Here is a 20,948-nt window from a genome sequence, read left to right on the forward strand (position 1 = left end):
ACTGTCTGTAAAAGGATGGTAGACATTTACAGTTATATTATGTTCCTATTTAGTCACTTTTTTTAGCTCCTAGCAATGATTTCTGAAACAATAACAAACAATACAAACCATGCCACAATTTCATTCAACACAACACCATTATCATAGTTTATAGACCCTAGATGAATGCTCTAAATTTACTAAATAATAAATCCTACAATGGTATTTGTAGGCAGTGAAATTCATAATTATTTATTGACATTTGCTTTATGTAACAAAAATCATAAGAACAAAAGAAAATATCCTGTTATCAATCACTGTGTTTTGGAAGTCTAAGATTACATACATGAAAAAAAATTGCCTATATTAGGAGAGAACTGCTACACAATTGGCTTCCACCACTGAATAATTAAAAAAACTGTCACATTTTGTGGATAAAAAGTCCACACTTAAGAGATCATTGTGAATCTCAAGGACAGCTGTGAAAATGAAAACTCATGAGCATTCAAAAGAAGTCAGAAGTAAAATATCACAAATTCATAAATCAGGTAATAAATTAAAAAAGGGTACAAATAATATCCAAGTGATTGGATGGTCTAGTGGTGACCGTTGGTTCAGTTATCAGAAAGTTCCAGCTCATCAAACCATTCAGATGTTGTCTTGAAAAGGTTGTTCCTCAAAATTCCTTTTTTAAATGAGAAGGAACTTGTAAAAGAGGACATAGTGAGGCTAACAAATATTTTGAAAAAGCTATAGAGTTCAGTAGCTGAAACTGCAGTAAATATGCATCAATCCATCAGTTCAAGAGCTCTGTGTAACACTAACCTGAAGAACAGGGGGGCACAAAAGAAGACATAAAAAGCCCATCTGAAGCTGACCAAAAAGCACAAGAGTGAAACTTTTGCATTGGTTTGTGGTCAGATGAGAGCAAAGTAGAGCTGTATGGCCAAATTCAGAATGATCAGGGTACAGCAAACATTAACACTGCTGACACTTCAAAAAACAACATACTTGCATACTGCTTTTCATCAGAAGTACCTGGTTAAACAGAAAGTGGAAAATACAAGCAAATACTACAAGACAATCTGTTTCAGTCTGCCAATAAACTTACATCTGGGTGAATCGCTCAACAGGAGTAAGATCACAAAGTAACTGTGAAGTGTCTCATGGACAAAAAGATAAATATGTCAGTCAAATCCCTCAACTAAATATAACTGAAGATCTGTAGAACTACTTGAGGTCCACAAACATTATTTAATTAACCTGAACAGCCTGGAGCAGATCAACCTAGAGGACTGACCCAGAGCATCCAAAAGATTTAAAACTGTTATTGCTGCAAAAGGTTACTCTACAAATATTAAAATATGGGGATTGGATACTTATGCAAACAACAGATTTCCAGGTTTTTGAGACTGTTTTCTAAGAAAAACAATTGGTATTAGAAAAAAACTTTCATTTTTAATGAGTTCAAGCATATTACAATGAGTTAAAATTCAGCCTGAGATTTGTTATTTAGAAAAATGAAAGAATTTTTAAAGGAATTGAATACTCTTGTAATACCGTATAAACGCACTTATCAATTAAACATTATTTAATAACTTAAAAAGATTTATATATTTAGTAATAACTTACAAAAAGATGTACTTAAACATAAAATCTTAATAAACAGAAGCAAAATTTAGCAATATATTAACAAATAAGCTTACATAACATGTTGTCGGAGAGGAGGGGAAGAATTAAACTTTCTATTTCTAAACACTCCTAAAGAAAATGACCCTCTGGTAGCACTCCAGTAATTTGCAAAAAGATGTCAAAATCTGGCTAACGTTAGTCAAGGCATTTTATGACATGATACATTATATACATTAGGGTCGCACAGCATACAAAGTACCTTTTGTGAGCATGTAAGTTGGAGAACCTGCTTGCATACACAGGACAAAGAAGTAAATGTCAGGTTTCCACTCAATCCTGCCAACACAACCCCCAATAAAGCAGATCAGAACAACTTGCTTAGATGTGCTGGAGACTTACTAAAACCTCTGGCTTTGACGCAATCATGACTACATGAGACTCACTGCTTGATCAAGACTTAATGATGAGTGCTGACCTCTTTATTGGTTCAACACATATTTTCACCATTTTATCCTATCAAGTTTGAGGGGCGGCATTGTGCAGAGGGGGCAACTAAAGTTTCACAGGAACTCCCCATTACTACAACTCACAATTTATGATATCAAGATGGAAATAGAGCTTGGTACGGCATGATGTCACACAAGTGTGCAGTGCAGCAGAAAAGCTGGACTAAGACAGGAGTTACAATTTTTTTGCTTAAAAATAATTTTGGGACAGGTACTGAGGTTCAAAAGCTGGCATCAATACTTATGTCAAAATGTTTGCACTGATCCAAAACTAGTATGCATATTGTTCATCACATATTTGTTATGGTCAGACAAAAAAATTTCATTAAGGAAAAAGTGATACAAATTGCTTTCTTCTCAGTCACCAAATCATTACCTTTACTTTGATAAGAGATAAAAATAATATAATTCCATAACTCCCACACCAATTTATATGTATGCATGTAATAAACTATACAAATTATTTGTTCTTACCCAATAGGAAAATCAACATCTTCTCCATGGTCTGTCATGTGGTAAAGACCAAATTTGGCTAGTTTTACAGAGCCCTGAAATCACAAAATTATTTAAATTTACAGGATAAAATGGCAAGTGGCAATAATAACATCTAAGGAAATGAAAAAGAAGATCTGAAGCAAATCAAATTTGGCAATTTTTTCCTGATATGCTTGATGTCTGACTAATTAAAAGTACAGTGACATTTTAAATATGTAATAGATAATAATACATTATATATTCAAAAATATCATTAGGTTTCACTATACATGTTGAATGTATTTTCCACTACCCATATTTTAATCTACTTTATACTTTAGAATAGGTTCACTTGCTCAGAAAATGAAGTAATAATCAGAATCACACAAGTATATTTAAAGGAATAATTTTAGTTTTCAGTTTTAAAAAACTGACCTTAAATATATATTTGTCCCAAATGAAAATAAAACAAACATTACAAAAGAATATCTCTTTTGAGATTAGATCAATACATAAGTAGAATCCTTATGTAGCTAAAAGTCATGGACCAGGTGAAATTGTCATCATAATAAAGGAAAAGGATTGCATTTTATAAAATGTTTGAAAATGCAATTAACCTTAGTAATTTACAGTAATAAAGTATATAAATTCATTTTTTCAATTGGGATTCTGCAAAGCTGCTAAATTTTAATTTCACAAAAATAGTTTACACTCAAAATAAGCCATTATATTTGAAAACATTTTAACTTCTTTAAAAACCACAAGTAAAATTTAATACCAATCGATCAAGGAGGATATTTCTTAATCCTAATGCCCGATGAACCATCCCATGTTTATTCATATATTCCAGTCCTTCTAATACTTGATAGGCTATATGGAGTACCTTCAGATGACTACAAATAAAGAAAATAAAAATAGTTACTTTTGCATCAAAATGAATGATAAAACAGGTTACTATATAAAGTTGTTTAAGGATTTAAAATGAGTCATTGGTGAAATAAGGAAAATCAGAAAGAAACGCTTGCATTCTCCTATATACATGTTTCAATTACAACTCAAAACAGAGTAAATAAAGTTACACTTGGCTCCAATTTAAAGGGCCTCTTTCAGTATTCTTTTCATTATTCATCATCTCTTTTGTTCTTTTCATTTATTATTTGCCTTATTTTGTAATATCTGTTAGTTGTATTCTATTATGTAGCATCTACTGTATGTGTATTTTGTGGATGGATCCTCCAGAGGCTGGTCCACCCCTACATCAACATTAACACTAGAATTACCAGAGCCTACAAAAAAACTCGTAGATCCTTCCCACCTTAAATCGCTTCTTAAAACCTTTCTCACCTCTCCGCCAGCGTCTTTTGTTAATCTAAATGTGCTGATAAAAGAAAAGCTGCAAGTAGCTGGCTATTCCATCTCCCACCGACTTAGAACGTGCACAAACTTCTCCCAGCTCATGTCTTGACTGATTATCTGGGAGTGAAGTGGAGTTTTAGAGTGGAAATAATAGATCATTATTTGGAATACACGCATTTCACTTGTGTTCCGTTTCTACAGTAATCCGTGTAAACACATTTTTAAAACAGAAACATTTTTCATATTGTAGTAGTAAATGACAAAATGTAGGCATAAACTATATAATGGATGAAGCCTGAAGTCCAAATATCAAAGAAACACTTTCACAAAAGGTACAAATACAACAGAACAAGTATACTTTTATTCAAAAATATAACTGCAGAAAAAAAGCCGCCTTAGCATACCACATTGACACATTCTAACTACAACTGTCACAGTAGCGTAATGGCATCAACTGCTGACTAGTAATCAAAAGGTCATGAGTTTGATCCCGCACGGCTTAGTTTTGAGAAGTAAACTGATCTTATTCTTACTATTTTAGAATAAAAACATTTGATTTCAGTGTGTAACAGCTAGTGTAATTAATGATACTTGTAAAGGTTAGTTTTTTTTTTATTCACTTTTCATTCTCTCAATCATGTTCAGGATCCTTCCCTACCTCACCACTCCCCCCCCCATCTGACACTGCTGTTTTCACATAAAGATGCGCTATAGCTATGCAGCATACTTGTGACTGCATTCTCGTACCAATGCTTGCGAACTGAAGTGCCTGCGTGCACTTTCCGTGGCATTACACATCTATTGTTAGAGCATGCCTGTGTCGCTCAAACACAGGAACATATGTTGGTGTACAAGTATAACAAAACAAGTGCACTTTAATTCTAGACTATAAGTGAAGAAAAAATAAAGCAAGTTACAGTAGGCGGTTGATACGACAGCTTGCGTGGTGCACTGCTAAGAACTGCTGATTTCCGATCCGTGCTATATAAAATCATCACATTCAAATATTAACAATTCCCACACACCTTTCCTACATTTACGACATGTGTACTTGTTACAGTGTACACATCTCTCTGTGCTATGGTTCCTATTACACTGAATGAGCACCTGACACTGTACTTACTTCTCTATATAAATAACATTCAAGCTATAGCGTCTCCAAATAAATCACATTTGAGCTATAGCGCATCTTTATGTGAAAACAGCAGTGTCAGATGGAGAGGGGGGATCGTGAACGCGACTGAGAGAATGGAACTGAATTAAAAAAAAAAAAAAGGTAACCTTTACAATTATCATGCATTTGCACTGGCTCTTACGGACTGACTGAAATCAAATGTATGTTTTTATTCTAAAATAGTACAGTACATGCAATATTATTTGAAAACGAACAGCGTCAGATCGGGTTTGAATACACGCTGACGCTGTAACAGAAAGCGTCAGCTTATTCAGTGCAGCAGTTTCAACGCACAGTACATGCAATATTATTTGAAAACGAACAGCGTCAGATCGGGCGCATATTCAAACCCGATCTGACGCTGTTCGTTTTCAAATAATATTGCATTACTGCGATGATGTTTTTACATATATTGTCTCTTTCATTCATCTTGCGGTTTGTAATCAGTGACCGTGTGTTTTTTTCCCCGATCTTGCCAGTTCGCACATGTTGCTGTATGGTGGTGTTTCTTTTGTACTCCGTGACATGCAGAGGACAGAATAGTACAGAGCAGTAAGTTCAGCGCTATATGCAATCAGACAGACAGTGAAGGCACTAGATATATAAACAGGGAAGGCACTGTATAATAGATATATAAAAAACAGCTAAGGGGATAGATACTGTATATAGATAGGAAGGAAAGGCACTATATGATAGACAGACAGGGAAGCTCCTATATAATAATAAAATTACTGTTATTACTATATAGATAGACAGGGAGTTCAGGCAAGCAGAACGGCAAAGGTTTAAAATAAATAAATAAATTTTCTCCCCAGCGGGGAATCGAACTGCGCTCTAAGTGACGAAATGTTATCACTACGCCACGGAAGCTGTTGTAAAACTCTTGATCCTTTTATGAAAGTGTTTATTTGATCTTTGGCCTTCAGGCTTCACACATTTTATAGTTTATGCCTACATTTTATAGCATTTATTACTAAAAAATGAAAAAGTTTCTGTTTTAACATTGTGTTTACACAGATTACTGTAGGAACGGAACAAGAATGAAATGCGTGTGTTCCAAATAACAATCTATTATTTACACTCTAAAACTCCACCTCACTCCCAGATAATCGAGGCATGAACTGGGAGAAGTTCGTGTACATTCTAAGTCGGTGGGGGGATGGAATAGTCGGCTGCTTGCAGTTTGTTTTTATCGGCACATTTACAGGACAAAGGAGGCTGGCAGAGAGGAGTGAACGGTTTTAAGAAGCGATTTAAGGTGGGACGGATCTACGAGTTTTATTCGTAGACTCTGGTAATTCTAGTGTTAAGGGACCGTCCCTAGCCAGATAAAAAGAAGCTGGGAATTGAGTGGTTCCTTTCAGATGACTTCTGGTGATTGGAGGAATTGCAAGTATTGTGTGATTCTGATGACCTGAATTGCATTTGGCAACTTCCTTATTGCTTTTTGAAGCTTTTTGTGGATTTTGCTCAATTCTGTTAATAAACATCCTCTTTTATTAATATTATTTGCGTACCTGTCTCTCTCCAGATGGCATTTTTTGTGGTTCTCCCTTTGATGAGACGCACAGTACTACAAAGTTTGAGACTTTTACTATTTTGAATTTTAAAGCCTGACCTTAAAGGTTGTTTTCTTGCGGTCAGGCTTGCCTTGGGGTGAGAGTTGCTCTATGGCTATTTTGGAAGTGAATAGAAACTGACTCTCAATTTGGTTGAATTTATTTTTGTATCTCACTATTCACCAAAACAGACTCATAGAGCTTACACAAGTCTACACTTATAACAGACAGAAATAAATAAACCATGCATCATTTACATACATGAACATCATAAAACAGAGCAATTTCAGTCATGAAAATGAAAGTTCTTTAACAGTGTAACTGGGATATGGTCAGATGACAATAAAGGAGAGGAGAATAAAAAAAATTCAATAACATTCCCGAAGAAAATAAATCTGGTGGATCCATGCAGGCTAGTACAAATATTAAATTCTTTCAATCTTGAACTCCAAGGCTCACATTATCTCTGATCTCAGTCCCCATTGGCAGGGGTAGCAATTTTATAATAAATACAGCAGTGGCACCAACTAAGTTGTCATGATTACACATACTATCTACTTTTTGGCTTAAATAACCAAAGCACCAATAAATGTATAATGAATACCAAACCAAAAAATAAAAACACTAAATTATCCCCATGTGACATACATAAATATTTTTTACATTCCAATAACATGCTACTTAACCCAGTTTTGTTTTTGAAGCATTAGTATAAATGTCTGCTTTGACTAACAAAACTTAAGAAACTAGGAAATAATAGGTTGTGTAATTAACGTGGGGTCCAACTGGAAACAGAAGTTGGCTGTTTTGAAAACCTGTAACCACAGGGATCATCCAGGACTGAATACAACAACTGTAAGAAATGAGTAATCTGCAACCACCTATATTAACAGAGCTAACAAATAAACTTTCAACTGCCAAACAAAAACAAACATGCAAATTACATATAACAATATCTTTTGTTGTTTTAAGACATTTTCCCTAAGTGAAAAATGGTAAAGAGATTTATCAATTTTCCAAAAGCTTGATTTCTGGACACAAATTTGCTTAAGCAAATTCTCAGACTAAAATGAAGGCATACATCTTACTCAGTATACATTCCTTCAAAGAGCTAATTTTAGTCAGTAAAAGATGTATAAGATCGGCGCAACTACATCAGACATCAGAATAGTACTATGTAATGGCATGTAATAAAGCATCCATTTTTTTATCTATCAACCCAATGGCACTGGTATAGACTGAGCTGGTCAAATGATACATACCACATCTCAATAAGATACACTAGTATGCATGAAATGATTGTATATAAACTAGGCCTCAGCTAAGTCAATGATTTTGTTTATTAGCGACTGGCTCCTCACATCGTCAATTACCTATAAACATTTGAAGAAATTCATCAAAGCTTCAAACTGCAGCCCTTACTTTTTTTATATTTTGCTGGCCACATAAGAAAGCTCCCAGGCACTCATATTCGCAGTAATAGGTGCATAAAATTCCTGAGTTTAGCAGGAATGTGCTGTAGCTGGGGGAAGGCAGCCTGTTCAGTGTGGCATGCAAAAAGTTTGAATGGGAAGAACACAGGTGCATTTTAGGACCATACAGCTGTGATGTTCGCAGACTCCAAGGGTCCATGATTTCTCGTTCTTAACATATCTCTTTTAAGTGGCTTACTATTCTTAAAATGATCACTCACTGTGGCTGTGCAAGCTGGAGTTCTTTTGAGGCTCCAGTTGGTCTGCCTGTTTTAAAAGATCCCCGAAGCAGCGGACTTGTGCAATGAAATGTCAGTTTATACAGAGGCTGACTGATCCCCAGGCTAATGCAATCAAGATTTTTTATTCAACATGCATTCTCTTAACAAATTTATTCTGGGCAGGGTCTCAGGGAAGCAGGAACCTATATATTTTATATACTCAAACTCATCCATTGAAAAGTCTTTTCTTACCAGTGCAATATGCCCAGAATACCCATTCAAGATCTTTAAGAGCTTACATTTCAGCCAATAAAAGTAAACTGAATCCACAGTGGGGAGGTGACATCATTTTTGAGAAGGTATACCACTCTTGCGTGTTTCTTTCCTCAACAGAGAGTAAACCATACCACAAAATAATAGACAGAGAAATGGGTCAATACATCATGTGACACTCTGAGCTCTTTTAACCATCTCAGGAAAAACAATCTCTTCGTCTTAATCAATGTGCTGACTACCACAGTTAAGAGTGTCAGAAATGACAGTATCCAGGAAGGAGGTCCCCAACACCTCTACAAACTGATTCAACAGTTTGGGTGAATCTTTTGCTATGTTTTAAGTCCATGATACCTTTTTTATTGAATTTTACAGAATAATTAACTATTCTAAATTGGTGCAGTATTAGTGAACGTGATGTGTGCATGAATGTGTCGTGCAGTGGACTGAAGCTTGCTTGCTTGCTCCCAATACTGGTATGTAATGGATGGTTCCAGATTATGTAGACATTATTGTAAACCCCATTTGACCAGTTGCATCACTTACACAGTTTTTTTTTCTGCAGGCTTGATAATTCTTACATAATTCATATATGAAATGCATGTAGTCTTTCACGTAAAGCAAATACACAAGTAGCAGTAAGACAAAATCTTAAGATGCTGAGAGAAACCATCATTTGGCCAGCTTCTTCGTATCAAAAAATAAAATCCAATAGCCAAAAATAAAGTACATAAACTAAATGATACATTGTCTATAAGTTGTTCAAAAAGCTTAAAGAAAAAGTTTGGTAATTTTCAAATGTAACTTATTCTTTTACACTCAGGATATAGTATACATTAATCTGCCATGGAAAACTGTATTCTGAAGAGAAGATTTTTTTTATAAACTTATATAAAGTTTAAAATGGACTTTATTTTCTTAAAATCTTTCTCTATTTCAGGGTACAAGAAACCCATAGCCAAGCTAAGGCACCATTTAACAATGAGACATAAGGAAAAAGCCATAATTACATGGGGGTAACATATAATGCTCCTTCCCTGCTTTAAGACAGACATAAGATTTTTAAGTAACCAATAGTAGCTGGAACACCTGTGCAAATTGTTTGCTTCAACTTGCAAGGCTTAATTTACTTTAATTACTGTAGAGCATCTGTAGGTTGTAACCCATTAGTTGTTCCCAGAAGAAAATCCATTTGTAATATTCTGAAATTTACTTTTTTCAGTTTTTGCTAACCTAAACTTTAAATTTAAACCTCTGGCAGTTTACGGCTTACCTTTTCAAAATTTAGGTCAATCACTAAATATTTTGACGGGTATTGTAGATAAAACACCCTATCCCCCACCCCTGATCTTCAGGGTGGGTTAATTTATAATTATCTGTGTGCACAGAAGTTGAGTTACTTCTTGCCAAGTATCAATGTTAGCTTGTGATGACCAAGTAATCCTTGAAGCTGAAAGTTGAAGATAAACTAAATTACGAAAGGTAGCTTTCTAGTGGGTAAAGAATAGTGTGTTGGTACTCTTCCACAGGGATATCAGTACTAACTTAGATGCTACTGTGCAAAGGGAAATGAGGCTTTTCTGATTTATGATACCAGTAAAAATATATGAGGAGAAAGAATTATCTTCATGGATAAAATACAGGTCATAAAATTTGAGATAACTGACCAGAAATTAAAAAACTGCAAGGAAATCCCAAAAAACATTAAAACGTATTTGGTATTTGACCATAACAGAAAGTATAAAAAAAAGGATCCGGGGATGACCCATTGTTGAAGTGACTTCGGGAGACATATAAAAATGCAAAATTAAATTGTTTTTGCTGATAATTTAACTTCCTTGAAGCTAGTGGAATATTTTAGAACACAGAGTTTGTTTCAGGAGACATAGCATTAATACAATCCATATCCTAACTTACTTTTACATAAGAAATTTTATATTAATGGCAGAACTGAAAAGTTTTATCACGGATTCAAAAAAAGAGAGGCTTTAGGAAATTGTGAAAACCTAGTGAGTAAGGAAGTACATGTATAAATTTTAGTATATGTATATAACTGGTTGCACACTGTCAGAAAAGGTTTAATTTATTTAAAATATTTACCAACAAAACAATGCTGTATCCTGTATTACTCTTTTTTCCAAATGTGTTATTGTTGACTCCACTGAGAAGAGAATCCTGTTACATTTCAGAAAGACTATCAATAATTCTTCCCCTTTTCCAAAAAATAAGCAGTCCACAGACAATCATTTGTACACATACCCACAAAATTTAACCAGATGCAAAGTGTAAAATCAGATCCAGAATTCTGCAACCTTCTTAAATGAGCTATGTTTTAATAAAATATTTAGACGTCCATTTTATGAACTTTAAATTGAATGGTAATATAGAGTACAAAGCTTTAAAATATTGAAGTAATCAGTCACAAGGGAACTTTAAACCTTTGAAGCACCTGCAAATGCCCTAATGTAATAATTCAAAACAATGACATGAATGTAGTGTCACACCACAGCACTCTAATCTACCCTATCATATATTCACCTCTTTTCTCAACTCCACAGATGAATGTTCTTGGTATGGTCACCAGTGGCATTGTGCAAAGGTAGTTCCAACAACTGGAATGAAGACAACTAATGATAACAGATAAAAGACAAACAAATGTGCAAACAAAAGACAATGATAAAGACTGACACAAAAATATGAAATAAAAATTTAATCCAATGTTTCAAGAACAAAAGTGTATATAACCTCCAATTATCAAATAAAAATATATTTTCTGCTGGCATTAAACATGTTGCAAGGTCGTCCATATTTAAGTAGGAGAGAAAGTGCAAAACAAAGAAGACAGCACAAAGTGCTAGAAAATATAGATAGAAACTGAAATCAGTCCTACTTAAGAGTCCACATAAGATACCTTGACCTGCTTGATTTTATAAGATGGACAATCATCATGTATTCTGTCTATTGTAACTAACCCAAATTAGTAAAGTACACCACCACAGTGCTGAAAACAACAACAAAGAAGTAAAGCAAATAATGAAATTATGTCCTTCTGCTGGCAGGAGTTTTCCCCCAATGAGGACTCTACTACTCACAATCATGCTATTAAATAGAGGTGAGAGCTCTCTCTGTGCTTAAGAACTTGTCATGATTTGGAGTTAGAACCATAACAAGAAGGATGTGTGAGACCTCCAAAAGGCTTCACTGGCAAAGGCAGTCCTCCTTCGCCTGCCTGAAAAGGTCTAATGCAAAAGAGCTCAAATCCAGCTAAAATGTCTTCAGGCTTTAAAAATCCAAAAGGCAAAAATAAACTTAAATATCCCAAAATATCTAGTGCATCTTAAACAAAACATTTTGGATAAGGATACCAATCCAACAAACAGTCTTTGAAAATTAAAAATATTTATTTAGCAAAAAATGCTTTAAAGAGCAAAAGGGATTTATCTAAAAAGTAATTCCCTAGCAAACAGACCCCAATACATAAAAACCAAAGAAAAATCCAAGAAATAGAATGGAAAAAATATTTAAAAAGACCAGTAAATCCAGTAACAAAGAACAACTTTCACAATTCCAACAGACTTCAATGTGTCTGAGCTTTCCTGCGGCCTTGATCTAAACAGCTAGAGGAAGGGCTCAGACGTGGTAATGTCCAGGTGACCCAACCTGGCTCCATACACTGAGAACAATAGAACATTTTAAGCAATAGTACATAAATATAAACATAATAGGAAATGTGTAAAAATAAAACACATACCTCAGAAACAAAAAAATAACAATAAAATACAAAAATATGTGTAATACTATATCTGTCCTTTGTAGAAAGGTCAGATGTACTGTACCCTCAGCCAAATCTTCCTTGCGTGCCTGATTCTAGTCACCTGCTTTGATGGCTAAACATACCATTCCTACTTTATTTACATTGACTTCTGGCATTTACATGTGTCCATTACACATAATTATATTTGTTCTAGTAAAAATTACATTTTTGGCTCTTTTTTTTCTGGGTTAAACATAATGCTAAGTAGGCTACTTATGTAATTTGTATATACTGTGCCTCCATGTGTGATATTCTCTCATATTCTTTATGCTTTGTGAGCAGTACCCCAAGAGGCAGAGAAAGACAGAGCTCATGAGTGGTGCAATCAATTTTCTTCTTGCATTTACTAGTTTTATCTTATTTGTGCTTCATGTCTATGGAATTCTAATTTGTATTATGTTTTAGGACTTCAGCTTTTGAGCAAATTCTAATATGTATTATGTTTCAGGGATTCTTCAGCTTTTGAGCAAATCCTTTTCATTCCTTTTGAGCATTTGGTTATATTTTTCTTTATTTAGAAATATTTTCATTTATAAAGATTATTTGGTGGTCTTCATAAACAAAAGATTTTCTCTTGTGTTTCCTTTTCCTTGAGTGACACTTTGAGATTTTGGGACATTAAAAGTATTTTTAAGGCTAAAACTACGATTCTCCTGTATAGACTGAAGCAGAGTAGAGCTACAGTTTAGAAGTGAGGCCTATTCTAGCAGGCAGAGGGGGCTAGAATGGATTATGAGGCCTTTAAGAGATATCACACCCTCTTTCACTTTGGTTCTAGCTACATTTCATGACACCATTAAACAGTGTTCCTTGCTATTTAACAGCAACACTGCAGTTTTATCTGATATATGTGTATGTGTGTTTATACAATAAAATAAAACATAGGAAATAACAGACTCAACAGACACTGCCTCACCCCCATATAATCTGCTCTCTTCAGGACACAGTGTTACAGTACTTCCTCTTCTGAATAGTAAGAAGTACTCAATCTTTTCATCCTGTGCACTTAAGATGTAGGCCTTTTTTGAATCCACATAACATTTTCACTGACTAAAATCATTAAGTCTAAGTACTGATCTCGCCTAACAAATGATCATCTGTCCAACTGCATTAGCCCAATTTTCTCTAAATAAACTGGACTTTAAAGCAGATTATGTGTATCTCACTGACTGTTAATGCCATACTTGTCAGCACATTCTTCTTCTTCTTTTGGCTGCTCCAGTCCTCCAGTCCATGCACTTTAAAATGCCAGGGTTTCAGGAAAAGAGCAAATGTGACTGAACGGAAGAAACAACGCTGAGAGAAAATAAAGAGTTATAATTGCTGCTATCATTTCAAGAGTTCAGTAGTACAAAATAACTAAAGATTAATGATTCATTTTTGTATTGCAATGAGCACAGTGACATAACAGACAGACACAAACATAGACCACTGCAGCTACTTGGCTCCACACACTTAAGGCATACTTTTCTCTGATGTGGTAACTCTCTGTAATTTTGACTACTGCATCTCTATATGGCATAACTCCAGGAAATAGACTTTAGATAAGCAGGCTATATTCTGATAGGGCATGTTTTCATTTTCAATTATTAAATAACTAGCAAAATACCCTCACTTCACAGCGGCGAAGTACTGCCTTAAAATTTTTATAAAGAAGAAAATTAAACCTTTTTAAACTGATGGAAAATATACTAATAATTATTTGTTAAGGATCTCTTTGTATACCACATTGTCAGTTCGGCTGACAAGCTGTGCGCTGAGCTTACTCTTGAGCATGCAACGTACAGTTGGCCATGTGAAAAGCAATCTTGTTTCAAATCTCACAGCTTGGATTGCTGCTGTCATAATCGGTTTGAGTTTCATGGTTTGTTTCAATTACGACTATTTGTAGGACTTGTGTTGAAGTGACATTCAGCATCAGTCAAGCGTTGTAAGCATACAACTGGTTTCATCGATAACTTCACATTCAGCTTTTGAGAGTTTAAACATTCATAAACATCAAAGTGTCCACTACTGAAATCGTCACCTGTGAATCTAAGATGTTTAAGAGGCATTGGCGGTTGTCGAAAGGTGTAAAATATTTGGCCATTTCGGTACACTTGAAAGCGACAACTGAACAATTCAGCGGCAGCCATCAACTCACATGCAGAACCACAGGTGAAGGGCTTAAGCATTTCACTCTTATAGTGCTCCTGTGTAGTATAATTATGTCCTGTACCATCATCAGTCCACACCTTGAACCTGTCCCAGTCATTCAATACATAAGACACAATGTTCCTCCGGAAATCAAGAGTGAGCCTGATATGGCCATGCAATATGTAACAAAGAGAATGGAAAAGGCAGGTGCCATCTCCGGGCATGGAAACCACTCGGTAAGAGACAGTTCTTTGATCGATGGTGATCACCTCGATAGACATGTTAATGGGGGGAACGGTTGGAAAGATAAAGGAAATGGGTACCTGAACAATAACTATAACTATAATCGTAATAAACGAACAATAAAACAGCAGAGAAGCCATGGATTAAATAAAAAGGCTGCAGTTATCAGCAGGGAGACGTGAGCAAGGAAGGGAATGTAGAGACCAGAGCGACAGACGGCCTTATATAGGCAGGCAGCCAACAATGTTCTAAGCAAAATTCACTCATGGTTGTTTCCAGGCGTATGTAATTTTCCAATGCCTCTACTTTCTGTCATGTTGTTCTGAATGTTGTTTGGTGTATACTTGCATGGGTACAGATCTCAGCTGAGTATAAAGCAGCTGAAATAAGAATAAGAACCCCTAAATCTGAGATAATGCTCCTCTCCCATAAAAGTCTTAAGATAAAGGTTGAATAGCTGCCCCAAGTGAGCAAGTTCAAATATCCTGCAGTCTTGTTGACTAGTCAGAAAAGAAGTAATTGTGAGACTGATTAATAATTTGTTGCAGTGGCAGATGTCTCATGAATGTTGTACTGGACCATGGTAGTGAAACAGGAGCCAACAGCCAACAAGGCTTTTGATTTATTACATCCTGGTCTTCACCTATTGTTATCTTCCTTTTTTAGTCTCAAAAGAATGAGACATTCGAGTCATGCAGCCAAACTAGTGTTCCTCCACAAGGATGCTGGGCTCAGTTACCATCACAGGAACAGGAGTTCAGCCATAAAAGCAGGAACTAAATGTAAAGCCGCTATTCCAGATTGAGGATAGCCAGTCAAAGTGTTTTAGGCATATATATATATATATATATATATATATATATAACGTGCATTTCCACATGCATCAGGTAAGTGTTAATGCAGTATACACTGCTGGTACTTGTGTACTAGACAGCTTTTCTTAGAGAAAACACAGTCCTCTGTTTCAGACCACAAAAATTACCTAACATTCTCAGTCAATAAGTATTTTATGACCTTTCCAATTCTGCTTTAAATATTCAAATATACTCATAATATGCAATGATGTAAATTATTCAAAAAGCTCATCACTATTAAATACCACAATCATTTTCTAAACTTTGCCTGCTTATTCACTCAACAGGCACCTTTGTCAAATTCTATATGATTTACTTGACTAGAACTCAAAATCAGAATTGTTTGCTATATGTGCTGTTCAAATTCAAGAATGCTGGATCCACACAATTACAAGCAGCAAATGTTTCCAATTTGGAAAGTAAACCATTAAACATTTTAAATGCAAATTCAATATAGCAATAAACATTTTCTTACACGAAAAAACATCTTTTTGGTTTCTGCACATTTCTAACATTCAGCCAACCACTTTACAGTTGTAAGTGTGACATAAAAGAGGTTCCAAAAAAAGGATAAAAAAATAAATAATAAAATAAAACTTTTTTGGGCCAATTTCATTACATGATTTAATCATTTTATTTTTAAGGCTACATATGGCAGGAAGTGTGGGAAAGCAACTGGCAGATTTTCTTTCAGGAAGTTGACAAGGGCAACTGTGCCGACATAATTCACATATTTATTTTATTTAAACATGTAAAAGATTAATTATGTAACACATAAAGAAAAGAAAACTACCACAGCCTTTTTGAACTTAACACTTATTACAGTAAACAAGTAGGGTGAAATATTAAAAAAGACTATCTGAAAGAACAATTTCTAAATTATTTAGAGCTTTATCATTCCTTTTTAAATGTACACCTATGAAACATTTTATTAACAGTGAAAGACACCTTGTTAGCAAAAAACAAAACACATTTGATGAATCAGAATTTATCCTTAATGTGTTCATTTAATGTATTTATCAATAATACACAACTCAAATATTCCATCTGTTTCTCAATACACATAGTCAAGAATCAAACTTTCTTAAAAATGTTTTTGACATGGTCATTAGGTAAATGAAGGTCTCTTGAAACATCTCTTGAGCAGTCTGAAAATGATAGCCTGATCTAACAAAGGTAAAGTCTAATGGAGCTGGGTAAGGTGTAGAGCAGTGTCTCTCAACAATTCTGGTGTTGCAACCAACTTTTTCCCATGTAAGTCTTTGCAAACATCAAGGTGCCCCCCTTGGTGAATCAAGCACAATCAATGGTCCCTGTTGGTGAATGGGACAGGAACATTAGAGGTTTGCCCTCTTGATGAATGAAGCGTGATCATTGGACCGGTGACCCACTACCTATATAAACAATAGCAATTCAAAACCCATCAACAGCAGCCTGCAACCCACTATTGGTTGGAAAACACTAATGCATACTTTAGCTTTTGTGGTGTTTGAAAAGTGTATCCAGAATTCGTAGGTAGGTACAGTGGGATGCAAAAGTTTGGGCAACCTTGTTAATAGTCATTATTTTCCTGTATAAATCGTTGGTTGTTACGATAAAAAATGTCAGTTAAATATATCATATAGGAGACACACACAGTGATATTTGAGAAGTGAAATGAAGTTTATTGGATTTACAGAAAGTGTGCAATAATTGTTCAAACAAAATCAGGCAGGTGCATAAATTTGGGCACCGTTGTCATTTTATTGATTCCAAAACTTTTAGAACTAATTATTGGAACTCAAATTGGCTTGGTAAGCTCAGTGACCCCTGACCTACATACACAGGTGAATCCTATAATTAGAAAGAGTATTTAAGGGGGTCAATTGTAAGTTTCCCTCCTCCTTTAATTTTCTCTGAAGAGTAGCAACATGGGGTTCACAAAACAACTCTCAAATGACCTGAAGACAAAGATTGTTCCCCATCATGGTTTAGGGAAGGATACAGAAAGCTGTCCCAGAGATTTAAGCTGTCTGTTTCCACAGTTAGGAACATATTGAGGAAATGGAAGACCACAGGCTCAGTTCAAGTTAAGGCTTGAAGTGGCAGACCAAGAAAGATTTCGGATAGACAGAAGCGACGAATGGTGAGAACAGTCAGAGTCAACCCACAGACCAGCACCAAAGACCTACAACATCATCTTGCAGCAGATGGAGTCACTGTGCATCGTTCAACCATTCGGCACACTTTACACAAGGAGATGCTGTATGCGAGAGTGATGCAGAGGAAGCCTTTTCTCCGCCCACAGCACAAACAGAGCCACTTGAGGTATGCTCAAGCACATTTGGACAAGCCAGCTTCATTTTGGAATAAGGTGCTGTGGACTGATGAAACTAAAATTGAGTTATTTGGGCATAACAAGGGCGTTATGCATGGAGGAAAAAGAACACAGCATTCCAAGAAAAACACCTGCTACCTACAGTAAAATATGGTGGTGGTTCCATTATGCTGTGGGGCTGTGTGGCCAGTGCAGGGACTGGGAATCTTGTCAAAGTTGAGGGACACATGGATTCCACTCAGTATCAGCAGATTCTGGAGACCAATGTCCAGGAATCAGTGACAAAGCTGAAGCTGCGCCAGGGCTGGATCTTTCAACAAGACAACGACCCGAAACACTGCTCAAAATCCACTAAGGCATTCATGCAGAGGAACAAGTACAACGTTCTGGAATGGCCATCTCAGTCCCCAGACCTGAATATAATTGAAAATCTGTGGTGTGAGTTAAAGAGAGCTGTCCATGCTCGGAAGCCATCAAACCTGAATGAACTAGAGATGTTTTGTAAAGAGGAATGGTCCAAAATACCTTCAACCACAATCCAGACTCTCATTGGAACCTACAGGAAGCGCTTAGAGGCTGTAATTTCTGCAAAAGGCGGATCTACTAAATATTGATTTCATTTCTTTTTTGTGGTGCCCAAATTTATTCACCTGCCTGATTTTGTTTGAACAATTATTGCACAATTTCTATAAATCCAATAAACTTAATTTCACTTCTCAAATATCACTGTGTGTGTCTCCTATATGATATATTTAACTGACATTTTTTATTGTAACAACCAACGATTTATACAGGAAAATGACTATTAACAAGGTTGCCCAAACTTTTGCATCCCACTGTAGGTAGGTAGGTAGGTACTTTATTAATCCCCAAGGGGAAATTCACAAACAGCTTGTAAGAGTTGGTAAAAAAGATAGATAAGTTGTAGATAAGTTTGCCATTTTCCAAATAAATGTATTTCTTTATAATCATGGTATATACTGCATTAATTTTTCACATAAAATTGCTTGTAAAGAATATTTTAAAAATTAAAAAAATAACTGGCCTACTGTTGCATTTTACAATAGTATAGCAAATAGGTTTTGGGTCCAACTGTATAAAAAAGGCCTTAAAACGTACTGTACTAAATACATCCACTTTAAAGTAGCAAAGGTTTCATTTTTATAATTTATGTTTGTGATATCAAAAGTAAACTGGAAAAAGGTTTTACCACAGTTTCTTTATACTATTTTCTTGAGGTAAGGATACATTTTTGTGCACTTGTCTACTTTCTGCAGACTTCAGACCCTCATGCCCTCCCTCTTTGCAAATACGTTACTTTTGCCACTGCAATTAGGTTTCTTTAGTGGTTATGTTTTGCCATAGCTTGAAAAAACATACAGATTCTTGCTTATTTCTTCCTAAACTGTGCCGCTTGAAATTTATGAAATGCTTGTAATTATACTTCAGTATACCATAGAAACATCTGACAAAAAGATCACAAAAACACTGAAGCAGCAAACTTTGAAAACCAATACTTGCGTCATTCTCAAAACTTGTGGCCACAATAGTAGGTGGCTGTAACATCTACATTTATATCCCTTGTGATGGATGGCTGGAAACCTTGTCCAGCTGGAACACCCTTAGCCATAAAGGGCAGGGGGAGACACAGGGCATTGTCTCCCCAGGAGCACTAAATGGCAGCACCATGGGCATCAGCAGCACTCCAGATTCCCACAGGGCATCATGAGAACTGGAGTTCCTTGGCATAGCCTTGTTGGGTCCTGTGTGCGACACCAAGGGGCACTGAAAAAACTGGTAAACCCTACTTTGTCTGGCTTCAGCCTTACCCGGATGTGCTCCTAGGCCAAATCTTATCACCATCGGAAGTAGTCCTGGGTTTTATATGAAAGAACTGCCTGCCTCAACTCAGGCAGCCAGAGTCAGGAAGAGGAGGAGGACAAAGCTTGCAGACAGGAGTGGAGAGGAGTTACGGTATTACAGTGTGCTGTTTTAAACAGTGCCTCGGGTTGTGTTGTGAGAAACACTTGTAAGGGCAGAGTTTCCCACAGAACAGAATAATATCATTTTGTTTATTGGCTGTGTCTTGTGCTGTAACTTGTGTCCAGAACCTCTCTGTGTCAGGTGTTTGGAGAGTTGGTGCACTTTCTGGTGACCACACCATACACATAATTGTACAAAAATTGCATTACTTGTCTATGACTTTAATTTTTTCCTGCTTCTTTCTTAATCTAATTTAGAACTTTGATTTTTAAATAACGCATGTATATTTTATGCTTGTAGAAATGCATTATACCCATGTTGTGATGGAAATGGGGCATCAGCAAGCCCCAAACCCCAACACGAGCACACAACCACAGTTTCAGGTTCAAATAAATGGATGATTTGTTGTATAAATATCTCCAAAGAGTAACAAGCACAAGTTCTCTCTTCCACAATCACTTCTCCTCTCATCACTGCACTGCCATCCTCCAGTCGAGTGTTACTCTCTGTCCACTGTCTTCTCAGCTCATACTCATTTGGAAAAAGGAGTGCAGTCCCTTTTGTTGAGAAGCCAGGAGTACTTCCGGAGCCAGGGATGCTGCCCATTGGAAGTACTCCCAGGGCATACGGAAGTCCAATATATTGTTCTTTATTTCACCATATACAATTTCTTGTATTAGGAATTTGTTAAGTTTTCGCATACCCCTTGGGGTCAGAGTGCAGGGTCAGCCATTGTACAACGCCCCTGGAGCAATTAAAGGTTAAGGGCCTTGCTCAAGGGTCCAGCAGAGTACGATCTCTTTTGGCAGTGACGGGGATTCGAACCAGCAACCTTCAGGATACCAGCGCAGATTCTTAGCCTCAGAGCCACCACTCCACCCTAATCATGTACGAGACGCATGTCCATTTGCCCAGGGCCTCCCATCCCATCGATAAGGAATCTACTTCTCTGTCC

At 36.0% G+C, this 20,948-nt stretch overlaps 1 protein-coding gene across 6 annotated transcripts in view; it reads right to left on the reverse strand.

Moving 5' to 3' along the window:
• Positions 1-20,948, reverse strand: part of tbck (TBC1 domain containing kinase) — a 255,240-nt gene that overhangs the window by 203,460 nt on the left and 30,832 nt on the right. For all 6 annotated transcript variants that reach the window (XM_039759207.1, XM_039759206.1, XM_039759204.1 and 3 more), the window contains exons 4-5: positions 3,370-3,484; positions 2,592-2,665 (exon numbers count right to left, since the gene is read on the reverse strand). In XM_039759207.1, coding sequence (XP_039615141.1) covers positions 2,592-2,665; positions 3,370-3,484 — 189 coding nt within the window. The remainder of the gene's footprint in view (positions 1-2,591; positions 2,666-3,369; positions 3,485-20,948) is intronic.

This window comes from Polypterus senegalus, chromosome 7, assembly GCF_016835505.1.
Source record: "Polypterus senegalus isolate Bchr_013 chromosome 7, ASM1683550v1, whole genome shotgun sequence".
NCBI classification, from domain to species: Eukaryota; Metazoa; Chordata; class Cladistia; order Polypteriformes; family Polypteridae; genus Polypterus; species Polypterus senegalus.